Raw genomic sequence first — 24,055 nt, forward strand, 5'->3', positions numbered from 1 at the left:
CAGTCCGGTATCAAGTATCGCCGATTCATATTTCAGTAAAAACTCTGATGTCGATAGTTTTTACACGACGACTAGTGAAATGTACGATGAATTGACGGAGACGTCCGAGTTGGAGCTGGTTGACGTTTACAGCGACGGAGTCAACGAGTATTTAGAATTCAAGGAAACCTTTAGAAAGACCGGGGTAAATAATAATAATAACGAAGTCGATGGCGTGGACGCAAGATCTGAGTTATCATTGAACGATAAAAATGTTGACAACTACGAGACACGTGTGATAAACTCGTCTCGCGAGATTGATATCGGTGCACGCGCAGACACTCAAACAGTTTATCACAATGAAATTCAGGTAAAATTCGTTGATATTCGATCACTGAACTTCGATGATATTGTATTTAAGAATGGTACATTTATGAGGTCATCACATACGCTATTCTGTGCAATATTTTTTTCGTAGAAATCACAAATTTGGAAGACATGCTATTTTGGAAAGTTTATGATCCAGTAGTTGATATTCAAGCAGATCGCAGAATGAATTAGTATATACATCATCCCTTGAATTTCTGCTTGCTCTAATATATTCAGGGCAAGGTCAATATAATACATTGTAGTATATAAGTGAATGAATGCATTTATTGCATGGTCTTGTTAGAAATGGTGATTAGATTACTGATTAGACTACTAATCTACTATTAAAGAATGTGTCTGATATATGATATTGCAAATACCGGCTCAAGTATTTGTTTACATAGTTAGTTTAAAGTTTTTCTGTCAAGATGCCAACAGTTATGAATTACTATGTAATGAACTTTTGCAAGGAGTCAATGATGCACAAAAAGATATGTAAAAATGAGAGGCAACAAATGTGCTTTCATTTCAATATTGAGTTATTCAATCGCTATGAAAATGAAATTGAATTCAATTTAAATGACCATTCGCTAATACCTCTCAGTCTGGAGTCAGAAATTAGATTCAACCTGAACAACTATCATCTGTTATTCAGAGGGAGATTATACTTGTTCAGAGGTTTAGAATGATAGTAATTGCGCTGCGCTATGTCTGGGTTGTAATACTTACATATTACTATAATAACCATAGATGCCATTAAAAAATGTACAGTATCACGGCGGATATTTCGCGAAACCATTCCACGGATGTCAATAATCTATGCGGAATGCAATTATCTCAGTAGAAATAAGTTACTTAATGATGTAGAAATAAGTTACTTAATGATGTCTTGGTTAATCAGTCGTGAGAATATTGCTGAAAGAATCTTGTAAGAAAAATGACAGTATTGCCATCCCGTGAGGCATTAGTGGTACCTCATTATCATTTGATATAATATTGCTGTCGGCAGACAGATTTTAATTGGTTTTCAGATCATTAATTAATGAGCCAGCTGCGTAATGAAGTTTCACGATGAAATTGTTAATGCTTGTTCCTGTATTGGGTCTTCCTATAGTAGATAATGATTCATACATATATACTATTGTTTTCAAGACTTGAGTCCAGGTTGTGATAATTTACTTCAGTATTGAGACGGTGTTGTTATATGTGGCTTTTTAATGATGTAGGCGTTCATTCTTTCAGAGCTGCCAACTATTCCCGGTTTCCGGAATTTGTTACTATTCCATAATGAGGAATTCTGATTTGATTTGTTTGATACATACAGATGTATGAAAGATGTTACTGCTAAAGGTCTTTCTGTTGATTAATTTTAAAGTTTTCTTTCATATTTCATTGAAATATTATACTGAAATAAATTGAATTTCTTACTGATAGCACTTTTCAGAGGTTGGCAGCCTTGTTCTTTGTGAACGAATTTGAAAAACTGAGGATTTGTATAACAATGAAATTTATTGAAGAATCACACTTCTTGAATACCGGTATATTCTTTATTCAATCGAATCAGAAGTTGAATTTTATTCAATATTCTCAAACCCTAAGCTCAAATGAAACAGGCTCCAGATGTGGAAAAACATTGAATATGCGAAACATAGAGAACAGGTGTTCTTCAGAAGGTGTATGACTAAGGATATTTTTAATTCACTTATAGAAAGGAATAAAAACATAGTACAAAAAATAAAGAATAGAAACTATATACATTATTGATACTATTACAGTGAATTCTCTTCAGTTCCGAAGTGGTGTTTTAGTATTTTATTTGAATTATTTACCATTAAACCTGCTGTACTAGCACATCCGAATGAACATGTATGGTACTTGTCGTTCAGCATTTTGTGGAAGTACATAAGATATTTTGAGACGAGACAGACGAGACAGCGTTGTGAAATGTCATAAACGTTTGACATTTTTGCCGATTTTCCGTTTTCATCAATCTAGATTTAAGTTATCTTCGCGAGACAGACTTGAGCTTATGGGTATATACTGTATATAAACCCGCATGTTAATTAACCTTAATGTGTATAAAAAGATACTCATGAACATTTTTCCCTACATATATTCTTTAAAAAATACTTCTGCTGTTGATGATAGTGCTGGTATGTTTGACTGGAACTAGATAGAATTCTTTGTTGGTAGCATTGATAGCTATCGTTATTTCAAATGGTGATAAGTTCGTTGATATATAAGATTTTGTTTTATTTTTTCAGATATTTTTCCGATCAGGTGGTTTAGCTCAACTTGAGGATGCCCGAGAAGAGAAACTATCGGGAACGATCCAACGCTTCCAGGCTTATTGCCGCGGTTACTTGGCTCGACAATATCTTTCTAAACTTAAAGTAAGTATCATCATGTTCGAAATAATTTCATGTACAGGTTGTTACCTAATTGAATGAATTTTTGAATCAATAAGATCAAACAATTCTTCCTCAGTCTAAAATGGTAAGTTCATAATGCCCTTCTTCATATCATTTTAGCCTGAAGAAGGGTGGTAGGAATATTTTGAGTATTTCAAATAGTATTAGCTTTTTATTGTCTTTCAACAATCGTGTGGTTTTACATTTATTGAATGAATTTTTGTCAGTAAATTTAAGAATTAAATACTTGGAAGATGATATCGAGAATCAAAATAACTTGCACTTATTCAGGGGTCTTATATATTTATTCAAAATTATGGAGGTTCAACTGAATGGCAATTACAAGTCGTCTATTCTATTAAATGTGAATTGATGTGTTTTGTATGTTACACCAGTGCATATTGAATATTGTATCGAATAATCACATTAAACAATTGTTTCACACATGGTGTCTGTATATGATTACTCGAATAACATAAAATATGATTCATCAGACTAGTGAATCTCGTGATAAAAACTGGCAATTGATTAAGCAGTTCATTTTACAAGTTGGACTCGTGTTCAAATATTACAATTCCTTCTATCCATTTCTAGTTGCAACATTTGGCCGTATCTTGCATACAGAGAAATGTGCGCAAATTCATGGCAATTCGTACCTGGACGTGGTGGAGACTTTATACGAAGGTTCAACCACTGCTGGATGTGCATAGAACGGAAGAGGAACTCAAGAATAAAGATGTTAGTTCATATCATTGCTCTATCTATTTGAATAATAGGCAATTGTTTCTTAAGTGTCTATTTTATTAAGCTAAGCTATTGAAGGAAATTTTTACATACCGGTAATGGATGTAGTCGATGTTATTTGAAATAATTGAAGGCCTTCGTGTTGTTATCATCGGAAATCAATTGTTTTTCTTACCGTCATCATAATGGCAGGTTGAACTGGAACAGTTGCGATTGAAAGCCGATAAACTGGAACGTGAGCGAAATGAATACAAACTGAATAGCGATCGCTTGGAATCGAAACTGAACGAGCTAACAGCTGATCTGATGGATGAACATACAACGTCTTCTCAAGCTGCTGAAATACTCGAGGCCGAATCATCTGAAAGAATGAGATTAGAGAAAGAACTCCGTGACTCTCAGGTACTTGTGGCCCACTTCAATGTTACCAATGCCATTTTCCAGATAAACCGGAAGATTTATATTTTATCATAATTCTTGGTCCATCATAGGCGAAACTGACTGCTTATCAAAGAAAAAATGAACAATTAGAAGTACAAGTGATGCAAAGTCAACTGTGGACATCTGCTATTGATGGAGAAATGGACGACGATGAAGATGAAGGTGAAACAATTAAAATGAGACAAAGGCATTTTTTAATCATTTTCTATCTACCGGTATTTGAAGATTGATTTATGGTAAATGATGGTTATTCTTGGTTCACAGGTGACTCTTTGTATAAACAAAAATATGACAATTTAAGACGAGAAATGGAATTCATGAAGAAACAACTGCAACATCAACACGAGGAAGATTTAGAGCAAGAAAGAAACAGTAAAAAACATCTGGAAAGACGCGTGAGTTTGCTGGACATTATATATTCAGAAATGTGCTAAGCATACCGGGTATTTCATATTCTGAATCAACATACCTTTTACTAAGATTTATGGATAAAGATTATATGGATAGAAATATATGAATTATATGTTGTTGTAACTGCATTAAACTGCTTGTGGCATAAGATTTGTTGAATCACTGGCAAAAGAATTTTTGATTTTAGTTAAATGAATTGACTGAAGAGAATGAGGAGCAGAGGCGGCAGTTATTGAATGCGAAGAGAAAAACACAGAAATGTACGACGGACATGCAAGACATAAAATTCCATTTGGAAGAACAAATTTCACGCAATTCTGATCTGGAGAAGAAACAGCGACGGTAGGTTTTAGTTGATTGATTACTGACGACAGAATTGAGAATTATTCATGAGGAAGCAATTCTGTTGGAAATTTCTATTGAAGATTGCTGTTATGCCATCATTCCCATGTGATAGAAAAAAAACTGGTTTTATGTTTATCGTGCGTTATACAGGGTTTATCATTAGATTGTGATTGCCATACTGAAATGGAAAGAAAGTTTTTGTATGAATAATTTTTGTTTGTAGTTAAGCTCTGATCTTATTAGCGTTCATCTATGTAACACACAAAGATCAATTTTTAATGCAACTAGATTTTTGAATAATCAGATTCGATGCCGAGTTGGCGCACTACCAATCTGAAGCAGAGGAAGAGAAAATTCAGCGTGAAAAAATTCACCGTGAGCGTGAGCAACTGTCAGCAGAGAAATACACAGTGTCAACAGAACTCAGTCAGCTACAAGAGGAACATGATGCTCAGAGTGCCGTGATCAGGAAACTCCAAGATGAGCTGTCTGATCTCACTGAAGCAGGAAATAAGGGCGATGAGGTAGGTTAGAGCATCACAGACATATGAAAGAGGCTCAGTTACATGAACCTTATCAGGATAAAAGTGTCTTGTAATCGTGCTGAACATTTTCCATTACCAGGAGCTATTCATAAAGATTTTGTCTTCATTATTAAATATATTCATCGTGTGCAGGCATTGGTGTTGAAACGACAAATACGTGAATTAGAAGCTAAAGTTCAAGACCAGGAGGAAGAACTAGATGAGCAAGCTGGAACAATACAACAGTTGGAACAAGTATGTATTTAATCTGCCTTCTAAGCTGTATTTATAACATACACAACGCATGGATGCTATCATTGCATGCAATCTGACTTTTTTCTTCACAGGCTAAGCTACGTTTGGAAATGGATCAAGAAAAGAAGAGGCAACAATATCAGAAAGATTTGGATGAAAAAGATGTTGAAGTCGAAGAAATGCGAGCTTCTACTCAAAGGAAGGTTGGTATTTTGATTAGTGTTTCGAATATCGTAAGGTTTGTTATTCCCGTTATGATGTTGTTGGGGAAACTTTCTGAAAATTTAAATTTCAGCTGAAACAACTCGAAGTGCAAATAGAGGATGAATATGAAGAGAAACAAAAAGCTGTGAAAGATAAACGCGATTTAGAACATCAATTACAAGAACTAGGAGCTAGGGGACCTGAAAGAGATCGAGGTGAGAAATTATTTCATTAGCGCTGTAAACAATATTATGATTCAATAGATTTTCTTTGTTTCATTGTCATATGAATATTACCTGTATATTTAGGGGCTGAACGGAGTCTGCGACGTGATTTAAAACGAACAAAGGCATTGCTCAAAGATGCACAGACAATGTTAGACAGACAGAAAGACCCTACAGCTAATCGTAATATCATCAAACAGCTCCGAAATCAGGTAGAGATTTATCTTCAGTATATCTAATTACACTAGAGTCATATCGTGATTATCGGTATACCTATCCTTTTCCATGCAGTGCTTTATCAAAAATCATTTTAATTTTGAAGATACTTAATGAATGAATACAAATGATAATAGTACTTTTCGATGGTTTTGAAATAAATATTTGTTCATTTACAGCTTGAGGATGCAGAATTTGCAAAGGCAGCAGCTATAAAATCACGAAAAGGTCTTGAAATGGAGGTTGAAGACCTTAATCATCAACTTAATGACCAGTCAAAAGCTAAACAAGAGGTAAGAGTTGTAAGAGATGTCTAAATACTAGTATATTGATGGCTGATGAATAAGAAGTATTAATATCTGGTAAATTTGTCCCTGACAATATGCTAAGATATGTCATGTAATCATCGTCTTACAGATTGAAAGTAAGTTATTAATAGCATCTAGAGAAAGGATGGAACTGCAAAATAAAATTGACGATTTGGACGAGGAACTTGCGGAATTAATGAAGAAGTACAAAGCTGCAGTGCAACAAGTTCGTAGACCAATATCCCGAGACTTTCTAATGCTGCCTTCTGGTGGTAGAAATAAACACCAACTGAATCACTGAATCACCTTAACTATTACATTGATAATAACTTTGTTTTACAGCAATCAGTGGACCAAATTACTATATCAGACCAACTACAACAAATAGGAGAACTAAATAGTGAATTAGAGACTCTAAAAGAACAGGTAATCATTGATTATTATATAAAAGCTTTATTTGCACTAAATTTCTATGTTATTGGTCTTTTGTTAGGTTTTTCTAAAAATTAATTATTGTTTTGTGTTTATCTATTGGCAGCTTGCACAAGTTTCTACACGAGTGCAATATTTAGAAGTAGATCATGTCGACAAGCAGGCTGTGGCAATACTAGAGGCTAAACATCGTGAGTCGGAGTCAAAACTTGAACTAGAAAGGACAACTAGACATAGGTTAGAAGTAAGTAACTTCGTGAAAAGTAATTAAATTCTCATATTGAAAAATGTTCTTAACATATAGGGGTTGATTGATCATGTTGAGCTATGTTTTTAGATGCAAATTGAAAGAACAAAGGAAACAATTGATAATCTTACTACACAAAAAGATGATCTAGTTAGTAAAGACGAACGACAACAAGAAATTAATCGGCGGCTACAAAGACAACTGCGCGACGCTCAAGAGGAACTTGGAGAGATCCGAGGAAAAGAGGCCGAGACTAATCAACGCAAACATGACCTGGTAGACATGATATCCAATTATATCCTATTGTGTGATATTTAATAATCCGTGAATATTCAGCATTCATTAAATTCTATTACAGGAAGTGAAAGCGGAATCACTAGAGGCTGATTACGATCATGCTCAAACTGATTTGAAATTGGCATTTAGACGAATAGCAGATTTACAAGCTGCACTTGAGGAGGATATGGATTCAGATTTAGAAGGTTCCGATAGGTAAACAAATATTTTCTGGTCAATCACGCTCCATTGATGATTCCTGCCAATTATAGCAATCTTTGAAAAGTTAAAGTTTTTTATATTTCATTTATTCATCACCAAAGTCATATAAACTCTTATGGTGGATATATCCACGTACAAAGGAATATAATATACATGTAATACACCGATATCAGATAATATAATATCAGACAGTACAAGTAGGTTTTCAGACATAATATCGAAGGGATCTATATTTGTGATTTAAGTTTAGTAACTTCATTTAAAAAACATATATTCTTCAGTGATTTGGGAGAATATACAGATGAAGAGGATGAAACTGATGAAGAAGATGATGATGATGATGATGACGATAATATCACGAACCACAGGGCATCGTTGTCGAGTTTAACAAAATCAAGCATGGATTCTAGTCTACAAATGGACGACGCTAGTAAGCAGTTAGTTGTGCTTCATTTTGGAAAAGTCTTTTTTATCCTATATGAATAACATAAACATTATGAAAATATTTTTTCTAGGCGTAAGCTAGCTGAAACGAAGGTACACGAACGATGACGATAATCACAAATGACAGCGTTGAGAACAATTACATGTTGGTGCTTAATAATCAACTGATGATTCCCATTTGCGTGTACGCTTTCTGTCGTTTTAATGGGACCCGAACCAAATAACTGTGATTGATTACTTGTGTATTAAACGCGATGATATTCATCAGCTTTTATCCAAGTGTATGATGTAATTATAGTGTGTGTCAATGATTTGTTGATTCACGAATGAAATATTGGCTCTGTCTTCAACTCTAGTGCATTGATTGCTACCATAGCTAATCAAAGTGCAGAAGCTTTAAAGGAAAGCCTTCGCAGTGATAATATATAAGTGGTAGACGCACCCACCATGATGGACATCAAATCATTGATTTCATCTCATAAATACCACTAGGATGTTTTGAAAGAAAATGTGTTGTAAAGCTTCCTCAGAACCTTCACCTCATTAAACAGATGAATTTGCTGTTGTTCAATGTTTATGATGATTTATATGAATCGAGCATGAAATGTTAATAGAATTCTGTAAATTTTCCGTGATTTTTGAAAGTACGCTTTTAATGTAGGCTTTATATCTCGGAGCTTCCAGATAGTCTAAGTATTTTCGTATATTCAAGTACCGGGTAGCTTGTAATGATGAAATTTTGAAAGTAAACGTGTAAAAGGGGTACGGCAATTCATACTTGTTTAGAACGCAAGTCAGTGATGCAGGACTTCCATTGATGTATATCAGGTCTCGGTTCTGAATGAATGCTTGAAATGACCGGATGAATGTGTTTTTTCATACGTTGGAACATCAGCAAACAAACCAATGTGATAGATACAATTACAATCAATCAGAGTATGTTTTCATTATTTTGAGAATGTGGATGTTGTTGAACAGGGTTTTCTATCAAAATATCGATTCCATCCAACAACTCTAGGTAGGTTAGGGAGAATATGATGGAAGTTCCGCTAGCTTAATCCATGTTTCTTCAGGTTTGTGGAACAACTTATTTCTGAATACAGAGTTTTGTAGCAAGTATTTGCTTGAAGTTTTTAAGCATTCCAAATATATGAAAACATGACAGCACTTAGTCTTTAAAATTGTGCCTTTGTTTTGTAATTTCTCTCACATAATTTGATTATGAAACGTGAAGAGAAGTTAATTTCTGTTGTTATAATTCAACCTAGGTTATGCTGAGGATAATTTGTAGTTATTCATTACAGATCATTTCATTTAGGGACCATTATCGGCTCATTTTGTTATAAATTAAAATACTTTAGGGTACTTGTAGGCTATAGGTTGCATTTTCGAAGCGAACTATATCCAACTTCAAGAGAACTCTCACTTGCTTATGAATATTATTTTAAGACCTAGATAAGTCTGTCCTAAACTATCAAACTTGTGCATTCTCTACTGAAGTCGCTTTTGTAAGATTAGCTGCTACATTACTCAAAAACATCAGGTCTTTTTTTACTATGTAAATTTCTTACAATGCATTTAATCTGTACACTCCTGATTGCATGATTGTGCCAAAGTATGTGATTTTACTACACAAATGTCCTCTTACAATGTTTCATAAAGATAGGTTAAGGGTATCTTTCTTATTCGACAGAATCCATAGTTTAGCTTTCTCTGTTTTAATTCAAGTTTATTTGAATACTAGTAAATTGATACCTGGTATTTTAATAATGTAAGCAAGCCAATTATTTATATGACAAGGTCTGAAGCACAGAATCTGTGCTTTGGTGAATTGGTCGGCACTTCTAATCAGTACATTGTAATTATATTTAATTGAAACTGCTGATTTCAATTCATACTTACCGGTACTTTATTTTTTTTTTCAATTTACCATATAAATAGGCTAAATAGATACGAAGTGAAGTTCAATATCCTAGAAGAAAATGCAGTCTAGTGGAGGAATTATAATTCTTCCGAATCCAAGATCTTATCAAGAATGTATTGTGTGTTTGCCTAAATGAATGATATTATGATGCAGCAAAACTGAAGAATAAAAAATCAATTTATAACTTAAATGCAATTTTTTTCGTTATTTATTCTCTGTTCACAAATATAGTTTTTCATGTGCTAGATCCAAGGAAAGTTTTAATGAGACGATTGAAATCAATAATCCCTGAAGTAGTTAGAAGGCTCAATGGTATTTTTATCACTTGAAGCTTATTGTTGGTGGTAAGCTTATTCAGATGGGCCTGAAAATAGACAATTGTGAAATTAAATGACCGGATTGCTCGTAGACGTAGATACGTATGACCGTCATTTGACAAGTCATTACTGCTGTTAAAATAATTACTACAGCTACATCACTACAATTTTGCTTTTACAGGATTCCACCATTTTTCGCATAAGAAATTTAGAAATTTTGACCTTGTCCCAAACGATATCTGTTTAATTTGGAGTGCATCTCATTCGTTTGTTAAGTAAGTATATTAACCCTAGTATAATCTAGCTCTTTAGACGTGATTTTAGAATAGTAGATGCGTAGTAAATTCAATGCTTGCTATAATGAATGATACTATTTATTAGGCTACCATACCATGTCATCTTGACTGTTGACTTTTCTGCTTTTTGCTTCTGCCTTTTCTGCCTGGTTGCACTGCTATAGCAGATCTGCTGCCAATGCAAGATTTTTTTCTTCCCCGTGTCCCTTATAAAACATAGCTTAGGTTCACCGTCCAAGAACCTTTGGGACCGAACCCGCAGCGTTTGATGTTAGGCTACACCACCGCCACTAAAAGGCTCGATATTCTTGACTCTTTTAAATCTCTGTGACTTAACGATAAAACACCAACCGATTCTGAAGAATTATCTATTGTTTAGACCTCAGATGTTCATTTTTCTTTATAAGTTTATTTATTCGGAGGTGCTATGGTCAAAGTCAATATAGCGAAATCTTTTTTCATCATCAATATAATGCACAAAAGCAAAAGATAACTGTAGTAGTTTATTCATCAAAATTGGTTGTTTACAACTTGAGATGCTGTAGTTTAAATGCAGACAAAATAGCCAGTTTTGGATTTTGATAGGCAACTATCTAATTAGTACAATTGAATGCACTAGTCTGGGCTGATGATTTAGACTTTCAAGCCAGGACTGGGTAAAAATCTTAAGATATTTTGTGGATAGACAGTGAAATGATAACCGCTCATTAACTGTCAATTCTACTAATTATCCAGCCAGGGTCCAGAGACTGCTGCAAGTGGAGTCCTGTTAAGGCCAACTGCCTCAAAGCGCTAAGCTAATTATAAATAGTTAGTTGCAGAAGTTTAAAATGAGAGAGATGATAGTCTGTTATCTCACAGGCACTTAGGCCTATCACTTGTTGATAGTTATTATAGTATGGATCCAGGTTCAGTGACCAGGTACCACTTGGCACTTTCCCTACAAGTACATATACAGTCAGATAGATAATAGTGCTACTATTAATTATCAATTGTGACAAGCCCCTGCGCTATATGTATTACCAGAGATGTACATCTTCCTGGTATTACAGATCTTATACTTTCATACTTGATAGAGGCAAATACAATTGATACTAAACATAATGATGCTTCTCGCGGCATTTTAGATTAATAGCCTATGAGGTCCTGGAGTGGGATTCCATTTGTAAAAAGCTTGATTTTGTTGATGTACTTTAGGAAACTGCTGTTAGGCCTTGATGTCAATCACAATAAGATAGCTATCGTTCAGAGACGGTATCAAAGTGTTTACCATTGAAAACTAGTGTACCGCTATCTCACTATTTGATAACAATATACTGTCCAGGTTATAAAGTACATCTTGTTATTAACGATCTCTGGTCTAGCGTGTACCTACTATTTAGTCATATCATTGAATATCAACCTAGCAGATGATTGTTTCTGTGTTTGTTTAAGTCAAGGTAAGGGTTTCTATGCATTCAAATTTTGTACTTATTGAAATTAAGACAATTTCTTAATTTTCCGTTTTATGTTTTTCAGTTAATCTTTTTCGAAATGCTACGATGCTTTCATTTATGGCCAGCCGTTTATACAAGGGTTACCAGTATTCGAGAAGTTTCGTACCTATTTTCCAACAGAAGAGGTCGCTGAAACAACCGAGTTCAGTCACGACGCACAAAGTTGAAAAATTATGCTCCATTTTGGAAACGATTCAACAATTGCGCTATGAACCCAAGTCTGCATTAGAGGAACCAGCATCGGAGGCTACACTATTCTGTAATGTTTTCAATGATCTGCAGTGTTCAATCGTCGAATTCATCAAAATTATTGAGAAATTACCGAATGACGAAGATCTGTCGGTTGTCACCGACGATTCCGGATATAATTTGTTACAAAAAGCAATAATCGCTGCCGATACCGATTTAATCCCGGTTATCCTCGATAAAGGATGGAACTGCGATCACGGAGATTGTTCATTTCCGCTGCATCTGGCGTGCAAGCTCGGTCAACTCGAGATCGTTGAGCTTTTGCTCGAAAATGGAGCTCAACCGGACATTAAGTCTTCCGTTTGTTACCCGTGTGATCACAGTCCGGCGGTATGCGGCAGCGTTCCGCTAGTCAGTTACTTTCGTAGAACACCGAAGTGTTTAGGAAACAGCGATCCAGAGCTTCCCATTTCTTATGCAATCGAAAATGACCACGTTGATATTGTTAGGCTACTGTTAGCTGATCCGTATCACACCGGCACCTATCACTATCAGCAATTATTCGAAGCGGCATGTCGACATGGCGCATTCGAATGTATGCAGTTTTTGGTGCACCACGACGAAAGTTCGACCAAAGGTTCTATACCGGATACCGATAACGAGGAGGGCAATTATAATTCGGGCTACATCTCAAACTTGTTTAATTACTTCGTTTCGCACAATAGCTTAGACATTAATGGTAAGAACGTTGATGGTTTAACGCCGCTTCATCTCGCTTCCACTCAAGGGGAAAAGTATATTCAGTTTCTGTTACGTCACTCGGCCGATCCGCGAATTCAAACCAACTCGGCTGAGACTGCGCTGCATGTGCTGTTTCGAAAGAACTTCGCTCCACTCGAACTTTTGAACTGCGCGAAGTTGCTACTCGGGACCGGTTTGGAACGAGATGTCAACGAACTCGATATCTACGGTAATACAGCGTTACACTACGTTGTCTCGCACGTGAACCATTCAGTAACCAGCACTTGTTCAACGGATATAAAGTGTTTTGATAAATATGCCGTTTGCACCATGAATGAAGACAGCGTTAATGCCGATTTACAAAATAAATACCAAATCGAAGTTTTAAGCTGCTTAGAACTTCTGTTGCAGCATAACTTAAATCCAAACATAAAGAACAAAGCTAAAGTGACCGCTTTTCAGAAAATGCTGCAATCGTTATTTAACTGTATCCGGGATATGTATCGCGTGTATGGTGAGGATCATAATCATCAAGGAGTCCGCGATGATGAAAATACTCAACAAAATTACCACCTTGATTTAGACGTTATAATCAAGGCAATGAGAATATTTCTTGAATATGGTATCGATGTAAACGGTGTTTCTCCAGCGGGTTTAACACCTTTACGAATCGTCCTGCAAATCATTTTGAATATTGAACCTAGTCAATTGAGCGTGCACTCTCATCAGTTTTTGAAGATGATCGATATTTTGTGCTTACATGGTGCTCAAACAAACTTTATACTCGGCAACAATGGTGGCACGTGTGTAACCCTGGTTACCGCATTAGCCGAAGGTTGTCTGTGCTACTCTAGTCCCGATTATACTGAAGAAATTAAAATGCGAAATGCCAATTTTATTTGTGATTTGTTGGCACTACTTTTGAAGCATGGTATGAATCCAAATTATAGTACCCATCGTCGCAGACCTTATTTACAAGGAGGCATTGGTAATGCGCTAGTAGAGTTTGTGCAATTGACCCATAACATTACAAAACCCTCGGACTTACTTTACATTCACCAGTGGGTTTTAACCCTGCTGCAGAATGGCGCTAATCCTGATATCGAGCCTTACTCTTCCGAACCAACCATTTGCCACTCTCAAAGCTCCATATTTCTTCGCCACAACAAAACACAAGCGGTCAGTCACTATATGCACCAAATCAAAGATATATCAGTTGTGTTCAATGAAAGCTATGCGGAACAGTTGTTGAATTTGTTCTATAATTCGATGGATCACTCGGCGATGTACCAATGTCTGAATACAGCGAAGGCAAGATTTGACTGTTTGAATAACACAAACTTTGTCGATTTGTTGCAGAAAATGTCATCACAACCGCGAAGTCTGAAACAGAGTGCTAGAGTAGCTATCTATAAAGCTTTGAATAGAAATTTGGTTGGAAATGTTGAAAAACTTGAATTGCCGAAAACATTGCAATCATATTTGTTGAATATTGAACCATAAAATAAGGTTAGTTTCTGAATTGTATCAGATAGCTGTAATACATAATTCATGTATCAGTTTATAATGGGACCAAATTCAAGCCAGTGCTATAGGTCTGGTTTAAAGTTTTTGGCTCTAGGGTATTCCAGTTATCGGAAATGAACTGTTTTAACTGCATTGTCAGTTTTTATCACTCATGTGCTAATCATTATGTGCTATCCAGCTGCATTTACACTTGCAGAGAAAATAATCATGTTGATAGGAGGATTTCATCATAAAATCAATCAGAAAATGTACATGTCTTGTAAAAAGCTATTTTTTGTGCTGAATTATCTGTATTTGAATTGAAATGCAGTGCAACTGTTATGAATACTGATATATGTATAAGTCTGTCTATGCATAAGCAAATGAATATTACCGGTACCGATAATGTTAAAATGACATAAATGGAAAGTAAATTCCCGGTGTTCCTTGAAGGAAAAACATCAGTAGTGCCTGACTTTACATATTGTATTGGTTTATGTATTTCTTGTAAATGTCAACCGAATGTGCTACTAAAACATTATCCTTGTTGCTTTTTGTAATATTTTTGGTAAAATTTTATTATGAGAATAATAAATGAATATCATTTAAGTAAAAATTCTTGTTGTGGTGTGTTTGTTGACTGCATGAGAAAATACACTACAGACTATTACCGGTAATTAAACCACAGGTTTCCACAGATTTGGATTTCTGCTGTATGGAAAAATTTAAAACCTTTAGATTGATGACCCGGGTTTTGTAGTTCACTATAAACAAGAATCAAAACTCAACCGATATTGATGGGATCTAATCTATTTTATGAATGTCGAACTGGATCGGCATATTAATTTAGTAGTATCTAAAATTGGCCAAAAAGAATAATTTTATGAATTGGACAATTTTTTTTATCAAAATACATTGAATTCACACCACAGGCTTTAGTTTAAATGTTTCTTCTGTAGCTGGTACATAGGCCTATTGTATATAACTGTTAGTATTATCGTCGATTGAATTATAATTGAAGAATTTACCCACAAACAAACATTCTCGGTCTTCTGCTCAGGCAGCAGTTTACTATTAGAATACTGTGCACTTGTTTTCTGACGGAAATAGAATCTTATATGATTCAAGTAAAGCCGATGTGTGTTATCTGTACACGCAGAAACTTACAAATTTTTTCTTCATTTCTTAAGTTTTGTGGGAAACCTCAGACAGCAGCTTAACATGGTTTGCTCTTGAGGATTGTCTAGACAATGATAGTGTCAACTAGAACAATTTAGAAAAGGAAGTATCAAAATGGAGGATTTATGCTCATTTCATTGCATATGTTCAGCATTTTGTGTTATTCTGATGGTAGTGGCTTTCATGTCTCCAGTTTTGCTGTACATGATCATAGCTTATGTTAATTGTACCGGATCCTGATCCATTGGTATTTGTTACGAAGGAGGAATACACAATGTGCTAATCCGATCAGAACAGAAACTGAGATCCATCGTGACTCCACAAGAAGTCTCAATGAGGAGAAATGCGTATTGAAATCCAATTAATTCAAAATTGATGAAATCAACAAATAGAAGTGTTTTATTGCTACACCAGATGTGCCATGAAGCCTTTTTGATTGTACATGTACTGTATTTTACTTTTGCTGTACTGGCATATATACAATGGACTGAATTGCAGTGTGCTCGTGCGCACCAAAGTTACTGCGACAGGGTAGATATTTTACTATAACACTGGTGGCAGCTGGCACTTGCAGTTGTTCTGTGTTGTATGTTCTGTTATGTTTAAGGTGATTTTTTGATAGGATTATAGCAAAGGTTATTGTATCAGACATTGCACTGTTACTGTTGACTGCACTTCATTATATTATCATCTGGATGTAAATATGTAGGTGGTGTTCTGGTTCATGGCGTTGTTCCAATTTTAAGAAAGCTACTTTCTTTTCGCACTCACTCATGAATTTGTTAACACATTGTTTTCGGCATTGTAAATCTCTTCTAGATCAGTATCATTCTGATTAACCAGGAACGCTATTAAGTGTTTGTCAAAGGTGAGATGAATTCTACTTGGAAGTTTGAGATAAGTTTGTTACTGTTTTAGATCTTTAAATACCATGGAATCAATAGCAGATGATGGAAAACAGGTAATCTTACATCAATTAAATATGATAATGAAATATTTAAGCGATTGACTTGAAACTCCATGATGCAGTTTTATATCATGTTAAATGAAGATCAGTCTGTCGTTCCTTCAAAACGGAATCTGGAAAGAATGCTTTAAACGCTTTTAGGCTCATTCTCTTTGGGGAGGACGATTCACTGGAAAAACTGATCCAATCATGCAAGCGTTTAATGTCTCAATTAACTATGACAAGCGATTGTGGAAACAAGATATTGAGGTAAGAGTATATCCTGAGAAATTCTTTATAAAATGTCTCGGAAAAAATGAAAATACCCGGTAACACGTATTTCATCTAGGGCAGCAAAGCGTATGTAAAAGCACTGGAAAAAGCTGGACTTGTTACCCAGGATGAAATGCAAAAGATCTTTGATGGATTATGTATGGTAAGTTTGGACAGCTGAAATATTGGTACCGCACATATTCTGCTAGATGGCAGGATTGAAAATCAGGTGTGGATCTTTTTTACAGGTTGCTGAAGAATGGAGTAAAGGAGAATTTGTCATACAACCAACTGATGAAGATATTCATACAGCTAATGAACGGAGGCTAAAAGAAATGATTGGTCCAGTTGCAGGAAAATTACACACTGGCCGTAGTCGTAATGATCAGGTTGCTACTGACACGCGACTCTGGTTGAAAGAAGCTTTGGAAATACTTGAAAAATATTTGCTTTCCCTAATCAAAGTCATCGTGAGCCGTGCCAAAAAGTGAGTCCTACGAGAGAAATAATTTTTAAGATATTGAAGCAGCTATATAAACAATGTGCAGCATCCCATACCGAGTATATAGTTGAAATGTTATAACATCTATCATCTTTTTAGAGAGATAGATATTTTAATGCCTGGATACACTCATCTTCAAAGAGCTCAGCCAATCCGATGGAGCCACTGGCTTTTGAGGTAAATCACTACTGGGGTAATCCATTTATGTGCGTTGGAACATGGGTCGTTTGAAGAATGATATTTCTTGTACATTTTTGCAAACACATTTCCAGAACAGGCCCGGCAGAAGCAATTTCATGTTGGTTCAAATATGATAGGATTTGAATTATCAAAAACCATATACCTCCCCACTCTTATTTCAGATCTCTTATTTCAAGGTTAAGGAATTCAATTATTGCTGGTTCACATGATTCATTTTATCGTTTCAGTTATGCCTGCATGATGAAACGAGACTTAGAACGTTTGAAAGAAGTTCATAAAAGAACAGATGTTTTGCCTTTAGGAAGGTATATCGATGAATATTGAATTAATTGGGTTTTCCATAGTTCCGCCAGGTGCAGACTGTTACATGAATTGTCATATTTCAGTTAAATGAAAGGATGTTGAATGTTGCATCAAAAGTTCATTTTGTAAATGAAGAAGATTGTCAAATAGAATCTATCTGTGTCTATGTGCAAAATGCATATCTGCCAAATTATCTCACAGTTTTGCTTCTTCCATGAGACTAACTCATCATATATTTATGGCCTTGCTTTACAGTACAATGTACATGTTATTTTTTCAGCGGTGCTCTCGCTGGTAATCCATTTGATATCGACCGTGAATTTTTACGGAAAGGTAACATATATCTCAAAAACCTTGAGTTCGCTTTCAGTCTAATGAAAATTTGTCTCACGTTTATTCATACCTGTGTGGAGTGTTAAAAATGAATGAGATTTCTTTTCTTGAAGAGTTGTCTTTATCGGAGGTTTCATGGAACAGCTTAGATGCTGTTAGCACTCGGGATTATGCACGTATGTAAAACTCTTATATGACATTCTGTGATCAACCCTAAAATCATTGCTACAGTGTATACCAGGGTATCTTTCACAAAAAAAACTGACTGCAATCTGAAACTACCCTCATTTTCACTCTATGAAAAGAACTGTACCTCGGTAGTAATTGGAGTTATCATTTATGAGCTGATACTTTCTTGGTGTCTGATGTCATTCTTCACGGATCATAATTGGCTAAGAGAAGTAGCTTCGGTAGATAGCCAAGATCATGTCTAGTAATAAATTAGATTCAGTTTGGGTTGCACTGTGGGTCTTGTTTGATGGTGCAAGTTTTTGCTTGGGGGCATTGTCATTTGCCAACATAGAAGAACAGCATGTAAGAAAGAAATATAGCTACAAAAATAGTCAGACGTTATTCTATGATCATAAGACAGACATGTCTCATAGATTGATTCCGTGCTACCTCAAAGTAATTTTTGCCTCTGAAATCGGTGTGTTGGTTTTATGTCTGCTTCTGATATTTAATTGATTTTTCTTCTCATTTGATAGTGGAATACCTGTTTTGGGCTTCGCTGTTATCGGTAAATCTGAGCAAATTTTCTGAAGATTTAATACTGTATTGCTCGAAGGAATTTGGTTTCGTCACACTGTCAGATGCCTACAGGTTATTATCACACATTTCATATACTCGCTTTGAGAATTTCTTTTGTATCGGATATTGAAAAATGGATGCACTTTGAAATTATCCTTTTCCATAAAAACCAAATATTAGTGTTTTTATGTAATATTTTTCATTCACACAGCATCCTGTTACTGAATTGATTTTCATTCACAGTAATTGGAAATATCATAATCTATTATAAGCATGTCAGGTTTGACTGGCTTTGATGATTCTGTTCTGACATTAAAGCCATACAATAGCATTTTCTAGTTGCGAGAATTCTTAATGCAGAAAAAACTGATTAAGTGTTTCTTTGGCAACAACTTATGTACGTCAAGGATAATAGCTGCAAATATCTTGTCATGTGCATGTGTGAAAAATCGTTGACAGGGTTGTCGAGTTTACAGACTCATTTCATTTCGTATTCTAAGTGGGATCTCTTCTCATTACTTCAGCTTGCATAGTTGTAACTTGTCTCGTTTGATTACAAACTCAACAAACTCAAAACTGGTCTACATTTGACGAAATTACCCATTTTGTCTGACGGTTTTTTTTCCGTCAAAATTACTTTTCAATTCCTTCATATGATTCCCCTTATTAGTGTTGAAATTAGTTTTTATTTGTGCTGAAATGATTGAATAGCTTCTAGCTAACATGATTGAATATCGTCTAAGAGCTACGTCGTATTTGTCGGGTAACTTCAAAATTTAATCATGCGTACACAAAGCTGTAAATCTGTAATCTGCCGGCAGCCACTGATTCAATTAAAACTTCAGAGAACTCCAAAAATACACGTTCATTTCATACCTTTCTAGCACTGGAAGTAGTCTGATGCCACAGAAAAAAAATGCTGACAGTCTTGAACTGATTCGCGGAAAATGTGGAACAGTGTTCGGAATGGTAATTTCTCTTTTATTCAGCCATTCGTGAAATTTTCCAAACTAAATGAAGGCAGATCGCTTTCCTTTTTCAATTATCTGTGCTCATGTGAGTGAGTACCCAATAGTTTATATTGACCCTTCAATCAATTTATTCAGAAATTTGATATAGATTCAGTGAGTTTGTCGTATGACTTAATGGATACTAGTAACGTCCTGGTTCTTCAGGAATCGTACTTCATTTCATACTTCATAATATAATATATGTGTGTATACTTGCAGTGTTCAGGATTGATGATGACTGTAAAAGGAATCCCAAGCACATACAATAAGGACTTGCAAGTAAGTCACGTACCCACCGACCTACTATCGCATCGACTCCACGCTCAAATAACAAAACCATTTCTCAAAACCATGTCATCAAAGTTTGAAAACCTGACTAGTTTTTGTGTTAACAAATGCATTGAATGTATCCGCAATTTTATGCATTAGGATCTGGGTTAATATGAATTGAATTCATTCTGACAGTTTCGTCCTTCGACACGACAACGGATAAGCATCAGCTTATCAATATTCTATGCTATATTGTACCTACCTACTGCAATGATTTATATTTAGGAAGACAAGGTAGCAATATTCGGCGTGTTTGACACAATGTCGGCGATCTTGCAGGTTGCAACAGGAGTTGTATCGACGTTGAAGGTAATAATGGCTCATTATTGACCTTTTGGCTGCGAGGAAATTGGTACGAAATTAACTTGATGATTAACTTCATTTCGCGCGCACAAATATTTGAAGATTTCTTGCATGATGAAATCACTGGTTGTCATCATATGAAGTTGTATGTTAGACGGGGGGGGGGGGGGGGGGAGGTGAGAGAGAAGAATCAAAGGAATCGCTCTCTCCTACCTCCCTGGTTAGACACAGAGATTATATTGACTTGTTCTGCAGTAAATTGTCCCTTTTCTTTGCATAAGGTAATTACACTGTGTTGTTCCCGAGAGCAATGGTAACGTAATTAAAAGCTTCTGACTTTATGTGTACCAGTACTTTTTCCTAGTAGCCCAAAGTTATACTGGTCATCAAATATAGCTACGATTAGTGTCTGAAACATTAATTAAGGCTGGATATACAAATTGCAGATTGATGAAGTGAAATGTAATGCAGCATTAAGTCCAGATATGTTGGCTACTGATATTGCTTACTATCTTGTCAGAAAAGGGGTAAATATTATTTCTTGATAGCAGACAGCAATTTTTTATCAAGTATTCCTTCTTCGTTCTTGAATTGTTTATGGTTTACTTCATAACATCTTTGTGTTTACAGATGCCATTTCGTGATGCACATGAAATTTCTGGTAAATGTGTAGCAAAAGCTGAAGAAAAATGTTGCACAATGGATAAACTAACTCTAGGTGACTTCAAAAATATTCAGTAAGTACTAAGCATTAAGATGAAAGATGAAACTGTTTGATCGATATCTGATGATGCAAGTTATTATTCTTATACTGTTTCCTTTTCAGTCAATTATTTGAGGCGGATGTATTGAATATATGGAACTATGAGAACAGTGTAGAACAGTATGCCGTGTTTGGAGGAACTGGCAAACCTAGTGTATTTGAACAGATTAGGAAATTTGAAGATTATTTCAAGCTGTTCTAATATACTGATATTTATTGTCTCTCAAACTATTATTGGTTAGGGTATTACAGTGAGAATCTTACATATGTTGATTTATCAACTGGGTACAAAATTAATCTTCAATGAAAAAAGATCTTAGTAAACCTTTTATTTCTTATAGAATTGTCTCATTAGCATTTTCTTTTATAAAAATGCTCATCTTATTCATATTTATTACAACAGTGGACTACTTCACTATAAAAAAAAACTAAAAGGGATATGTTGATGAAGATTATGAATACAAGTTACGTTTAGTTGCTATTTCTGAACTAATTTCAATTTCATGCAAAGGTGCTAAATGAAATTTATTTTTATTTGCTATATTAAAATAGCATTCATAATGGAACTGATGTTGTTGCTTCAGTTTGAATGGATATTTTTGGGACGAGTTGGATGTTATGTTTATAACATGTAGACTACATGAGATAGTGTAACAAAAAATATTTCAACAAACATCCGAGTTGAACGGTTATCCGAGTTGATCAGATCCGAATTGGGTGGAGTCCACTGTACCAGTATTCTTGAATTTTAATCACTGTCGCTGAGTAACAATTCACCATAGTACCCATTTGCAACAAAATGCATTGCATTGCTAGCCTAAGCCCACCTAAAGAGGATGAAAGATGTTCTGTTTGTTGAAGTCTATTCTTTCATTTGATGAGGCATTGTTTCAAACTAAGGATGTCTCATGAATACAGGCCTTCAGAACACCAAAGATGGATTAGTGAGGATAAATTACATCCACACCTGCCAACCCTGCTCCAATCTTCGTACAATGAGATTCCACTGATGTCTGGTCAAAAGAAACTGTTGAAATCATATCTTAGGAAACAATATGACAGTACCTGATAACATTTCACAAGATATCATTCTTAATGGATTAGTTATGTTTTTCACGACACATCTGCCTCGTAATGTGATGGGTGATTAACAACACAACTATTGCATCTTAGAAAAATGGTAATGTGGACTGAGTTGGTGTGATGCGATGTGTGGAATCGTTCTGACGGAGATTAAACTGCTTCCATATTTCCTTAGAAAATAATCAAATACTCGCGTTCAGCCCTGGGGGATGGTTCGCTGTGGTATGTGTCGTTCGTGGATCCATGGTTTCGCGTTATCGAGAAATCTCTAGCTTCTTCAGAGCCAAATAGCTGCGTGACTACTGGTGCATTTGATATGTATCCAACGACTCATGCTTGATCTAATTTCAATATTTCTGGTGACATGGTTTATATCAGTTCTGAGATGAAAATCATTGTTGAGCTTTATCATTTTCACTCAAATAAGCACACTTCAGACAATCTTCTGTGGTCTTAATCACACAAATATTTCAAGATCAATTTTCAGTGGAAATTCCTGTCATAAATCCCTGCAAACCATTCATTTACATTCAATCAACATTTGACGTAGATATCACAGTTATAGAGGGGATATTTCTATGCCCATGGTAGTCCTGTACTTGACAACTAAACAATTACTTAGAGGGTGGGGCTGCCAGCTTCATTCGTGACCATCAGGTGACTGAGCTCAGGGGTAACGAAGAATCATTTGAATAAATGGGGACGAATAAAATGTACTGATATCTAAACAAATTTACTAAATCTAATTTCAATTATCTTAACAACGACATTAGTATTTATTAGTACATTACATTTTACAACAATTGTTCGAACAGTTGGCTAAAAATAATAATACTTAGATTAACTTAACATCATTGCAACAAGCCTTTAGACCAGCATAAACAAATGCAGGAAATAAAACAAAGACATTCAACTTTGAAAATCATTGATTGGTTTAAAATGAGTTGATGTAATATAAGCAGTGTTTGGATATGAAGAAATTAAGATAAACTTGCCTTAATCGATTAAAACCCTTTCAGTGCTGACTTATTAATACCCTATAGTGCTGGAGATTATTTGAAAATTTTGAAAAATTCCACCCTAGTATATTGAATAACCGGAATACCACTATAGTGCGTCTACACCGCGGCACGGTGTATTGTTAGTTACTTTTATTTTACTATGTTTGACAGGTGTTGCTATCTTTCAATAGAGATAAAAACTAATTACTAATTACAATACACTGCAGTGCAGTGTACTAGCAAAATCCATCACCAATTTATACACCGCACTGCGGTGTAGATGCACTGAAAGGGTTTAATACATTAATCCCATACACAATCAATCCTGAATTTGTACTCTTGCCCTTTTCTGTAAATTGTTACCTCGAATTAAATCAACTTACATTAAGAATTAAAGTGGATAAGGCCATGTCTACTGTATACGCATATGCACTAAAATCACACATAAAAGTCTGTTACAGCCCGAGGAAATGTTTCCTTATCGGGAGAAAATCATTTCAGTTCATTTATCAAATACGTACATCTACCAATCAACTAAGGTAATAGATTTCTCAAGG

The 24,055-nt window shown here is 35.2% G+C and overlaps 2 protein-coding genes across 3 annotated transcripts in view; both read left to right on the plus strand.

Moving 5' to 3' along the window:
- LOC141900094 (unconventional myosin-XVIIIa-like) overlaps nucleotides 1–21,973 on the plus strand; it is a 45,599-nt gene extending 23,626 nt beyond the window's left edge. Inside the window, exons 22-53 of one of the 2 annotated variants that reach the window (XM_074786826.1) lie at nucleotides 2,613–2,741; nucleotides 3,354–3,497; nucleotides 3,696–3,905; nucleotides 3,995–4,106; nucleotides 4,209–4,339; nucleotides 4,543–4,697; nucleotides 5,005–5,224; nucleotides 5,378–5,479; nucleotides 5,572–5,682; nucleotides 5,775–5,898; nucleotides 5,992–6,119; nucleotides 6,303–6,416; nucleotides 6,541–6,657; nucleotides 6,774–6,857; nucleotides 6,970–7,107; nucleotides 7,201–7,386; nucleotides 7,469–7,602; nucleotides 16,619–16,661; nucleotides 16,809–16,916; nucleotides 16,996–17,082; nucleotides 17,168–17,406; nucleotides 17,521–17,598; nucleotides 17,850–17,927; nucleotides 18,206–18,258; nucleotides 18,372–18,434; nucleotides 18,966–19,080; nucleotides 19,893–19,977; nucleotides 20,238–20,297; nucleotides 20,574–20,657; nucleotides 21,098–21,178; nucleotides 21,282–21,388; nucleotides 21,478–21,973. In XM_074786826.1, the coding sequence (XP_074642927.1) occupies nucleotides 2,613–2,741; nucleotides 3,354–3,497; nucleotides 3,696–3,905; nucleotides 3,995–4,106; nucleotides 4,209–4,339; nucleotides 4,543–4,697; nucleotides 5,005–5,224; nucleotides 5,378–5,479; nucleotides 5,572–5,682; nucleotides 5,775–5,898; nucleotides 5,992–6,119; nucleotides 6,303–6,416; nucleotides 6,541–6,657; nucleotides 6,774–6,857; nucleotides 6,970–7,107; nucleotides 7,201–7,386; nucleotides 7,469–7,602; nucleotides 16,619–16,661; nucleotides 16,809–16,916; nucleotides 16,996–17,082; nucleotides 17,168–17,406; nucleotides 17,521–17,598; nucleotides 17,850–17,927; nucleotides 18,206–18,258; nucleotides 18,372–18,434; nucleotides 18,966–19,080; nucleotides 19,893–19,977; nucleotides 20,238–20,297; nucleotides 20,574–20,657; nucleotides 21,098–21,178; nucleotides 21,282–21,388; nucleotides 21,478–21,616 (3,759 nt within the window). In that variant the 3' untranslated portion in view covers nucleotides 21,617–21,973. Of the gene's footprint in view, nucleotides 1–2,612; nucleotides 2,742–3,353; nucleotides 3,498–3,695; nucleotides 3,906–3,994; nucleotides 4,107–4,208; nucleotides 4,340–4,542; nucleotides 4,698–5,004; nucleotides 5,225–5,377; nucleotides 5,480–5,571; nucleotides 5,683–5,774; nucleotides 5,899–5,991; nucleotides 6,120–6,302; nucleotides 6,417–6,540; nucleotides 6,658–6,773; nucleotides 6,858–6,969; nucleotides 7,108–7,200; nucleotides 7,387–7,468; nucleotides 7,603–7,889; nucleotides 8,039–8,123; nucleotides 10,156–16,618; nucleotides 16,662–16,808; nucleotides 16,917–16,995; nucleotides 17,083–17,167; nucleotides 17,407–17,520; nucleotides 17,599–17,849; nucleotides 17,928–18,205; nucleotides 18,259–18,371; nucleotides 18,435–18,965; nucleotides 19,081–19,892; nucleotides 19,978–20,237; nucleotides 20,298–20,573; nucleotides 20,658–21,097; nucleotides 21,179–21,281; nucleotides 21,389–21,477 lie in introns of those variants that run through there. The other variant, XM_074786827.1, reaches the window with a different exon arrangement.
- On the plus strand, nucleotides 10,490–15,062 carry LOC141900095 (uncharacterized). The gene is made up of 2 exons (XM_074786828.1): nucleotides 10,490–10,568; nucleotides 12,108–15,062. Exon 2 carries the CDS (start codon nucleotides 12,131–12,133, stop codon nucleotides 14,516–14,518), a length of 2,388 nt encoding a protein of 795 aa, XP_074642929.1. The 5' UTR covers nucleotides 10,490–10,568; nucleotides 12,108–12,130; the 3' UTR covers nucleotides 14,519–15,062.
- Nucleotides 21,974–24,055: the final 2,082 nt, after the last annotated feature.

This window comes from Tubulanus polymorphus, chromosome 2, assembly GCF_964204645.1.
Source record: "Tubulanus polymorphus chromosome 2, tnTubPoly1.2, whole genome shotgun sequence".
Taxonomy (NCBI): Eukaryota; Metazoa; Nemertea; class Palaeonemertea; order Tubulaniformes; family Tubulanidae; genus Tubulanus; species Tubulanus polymorphus.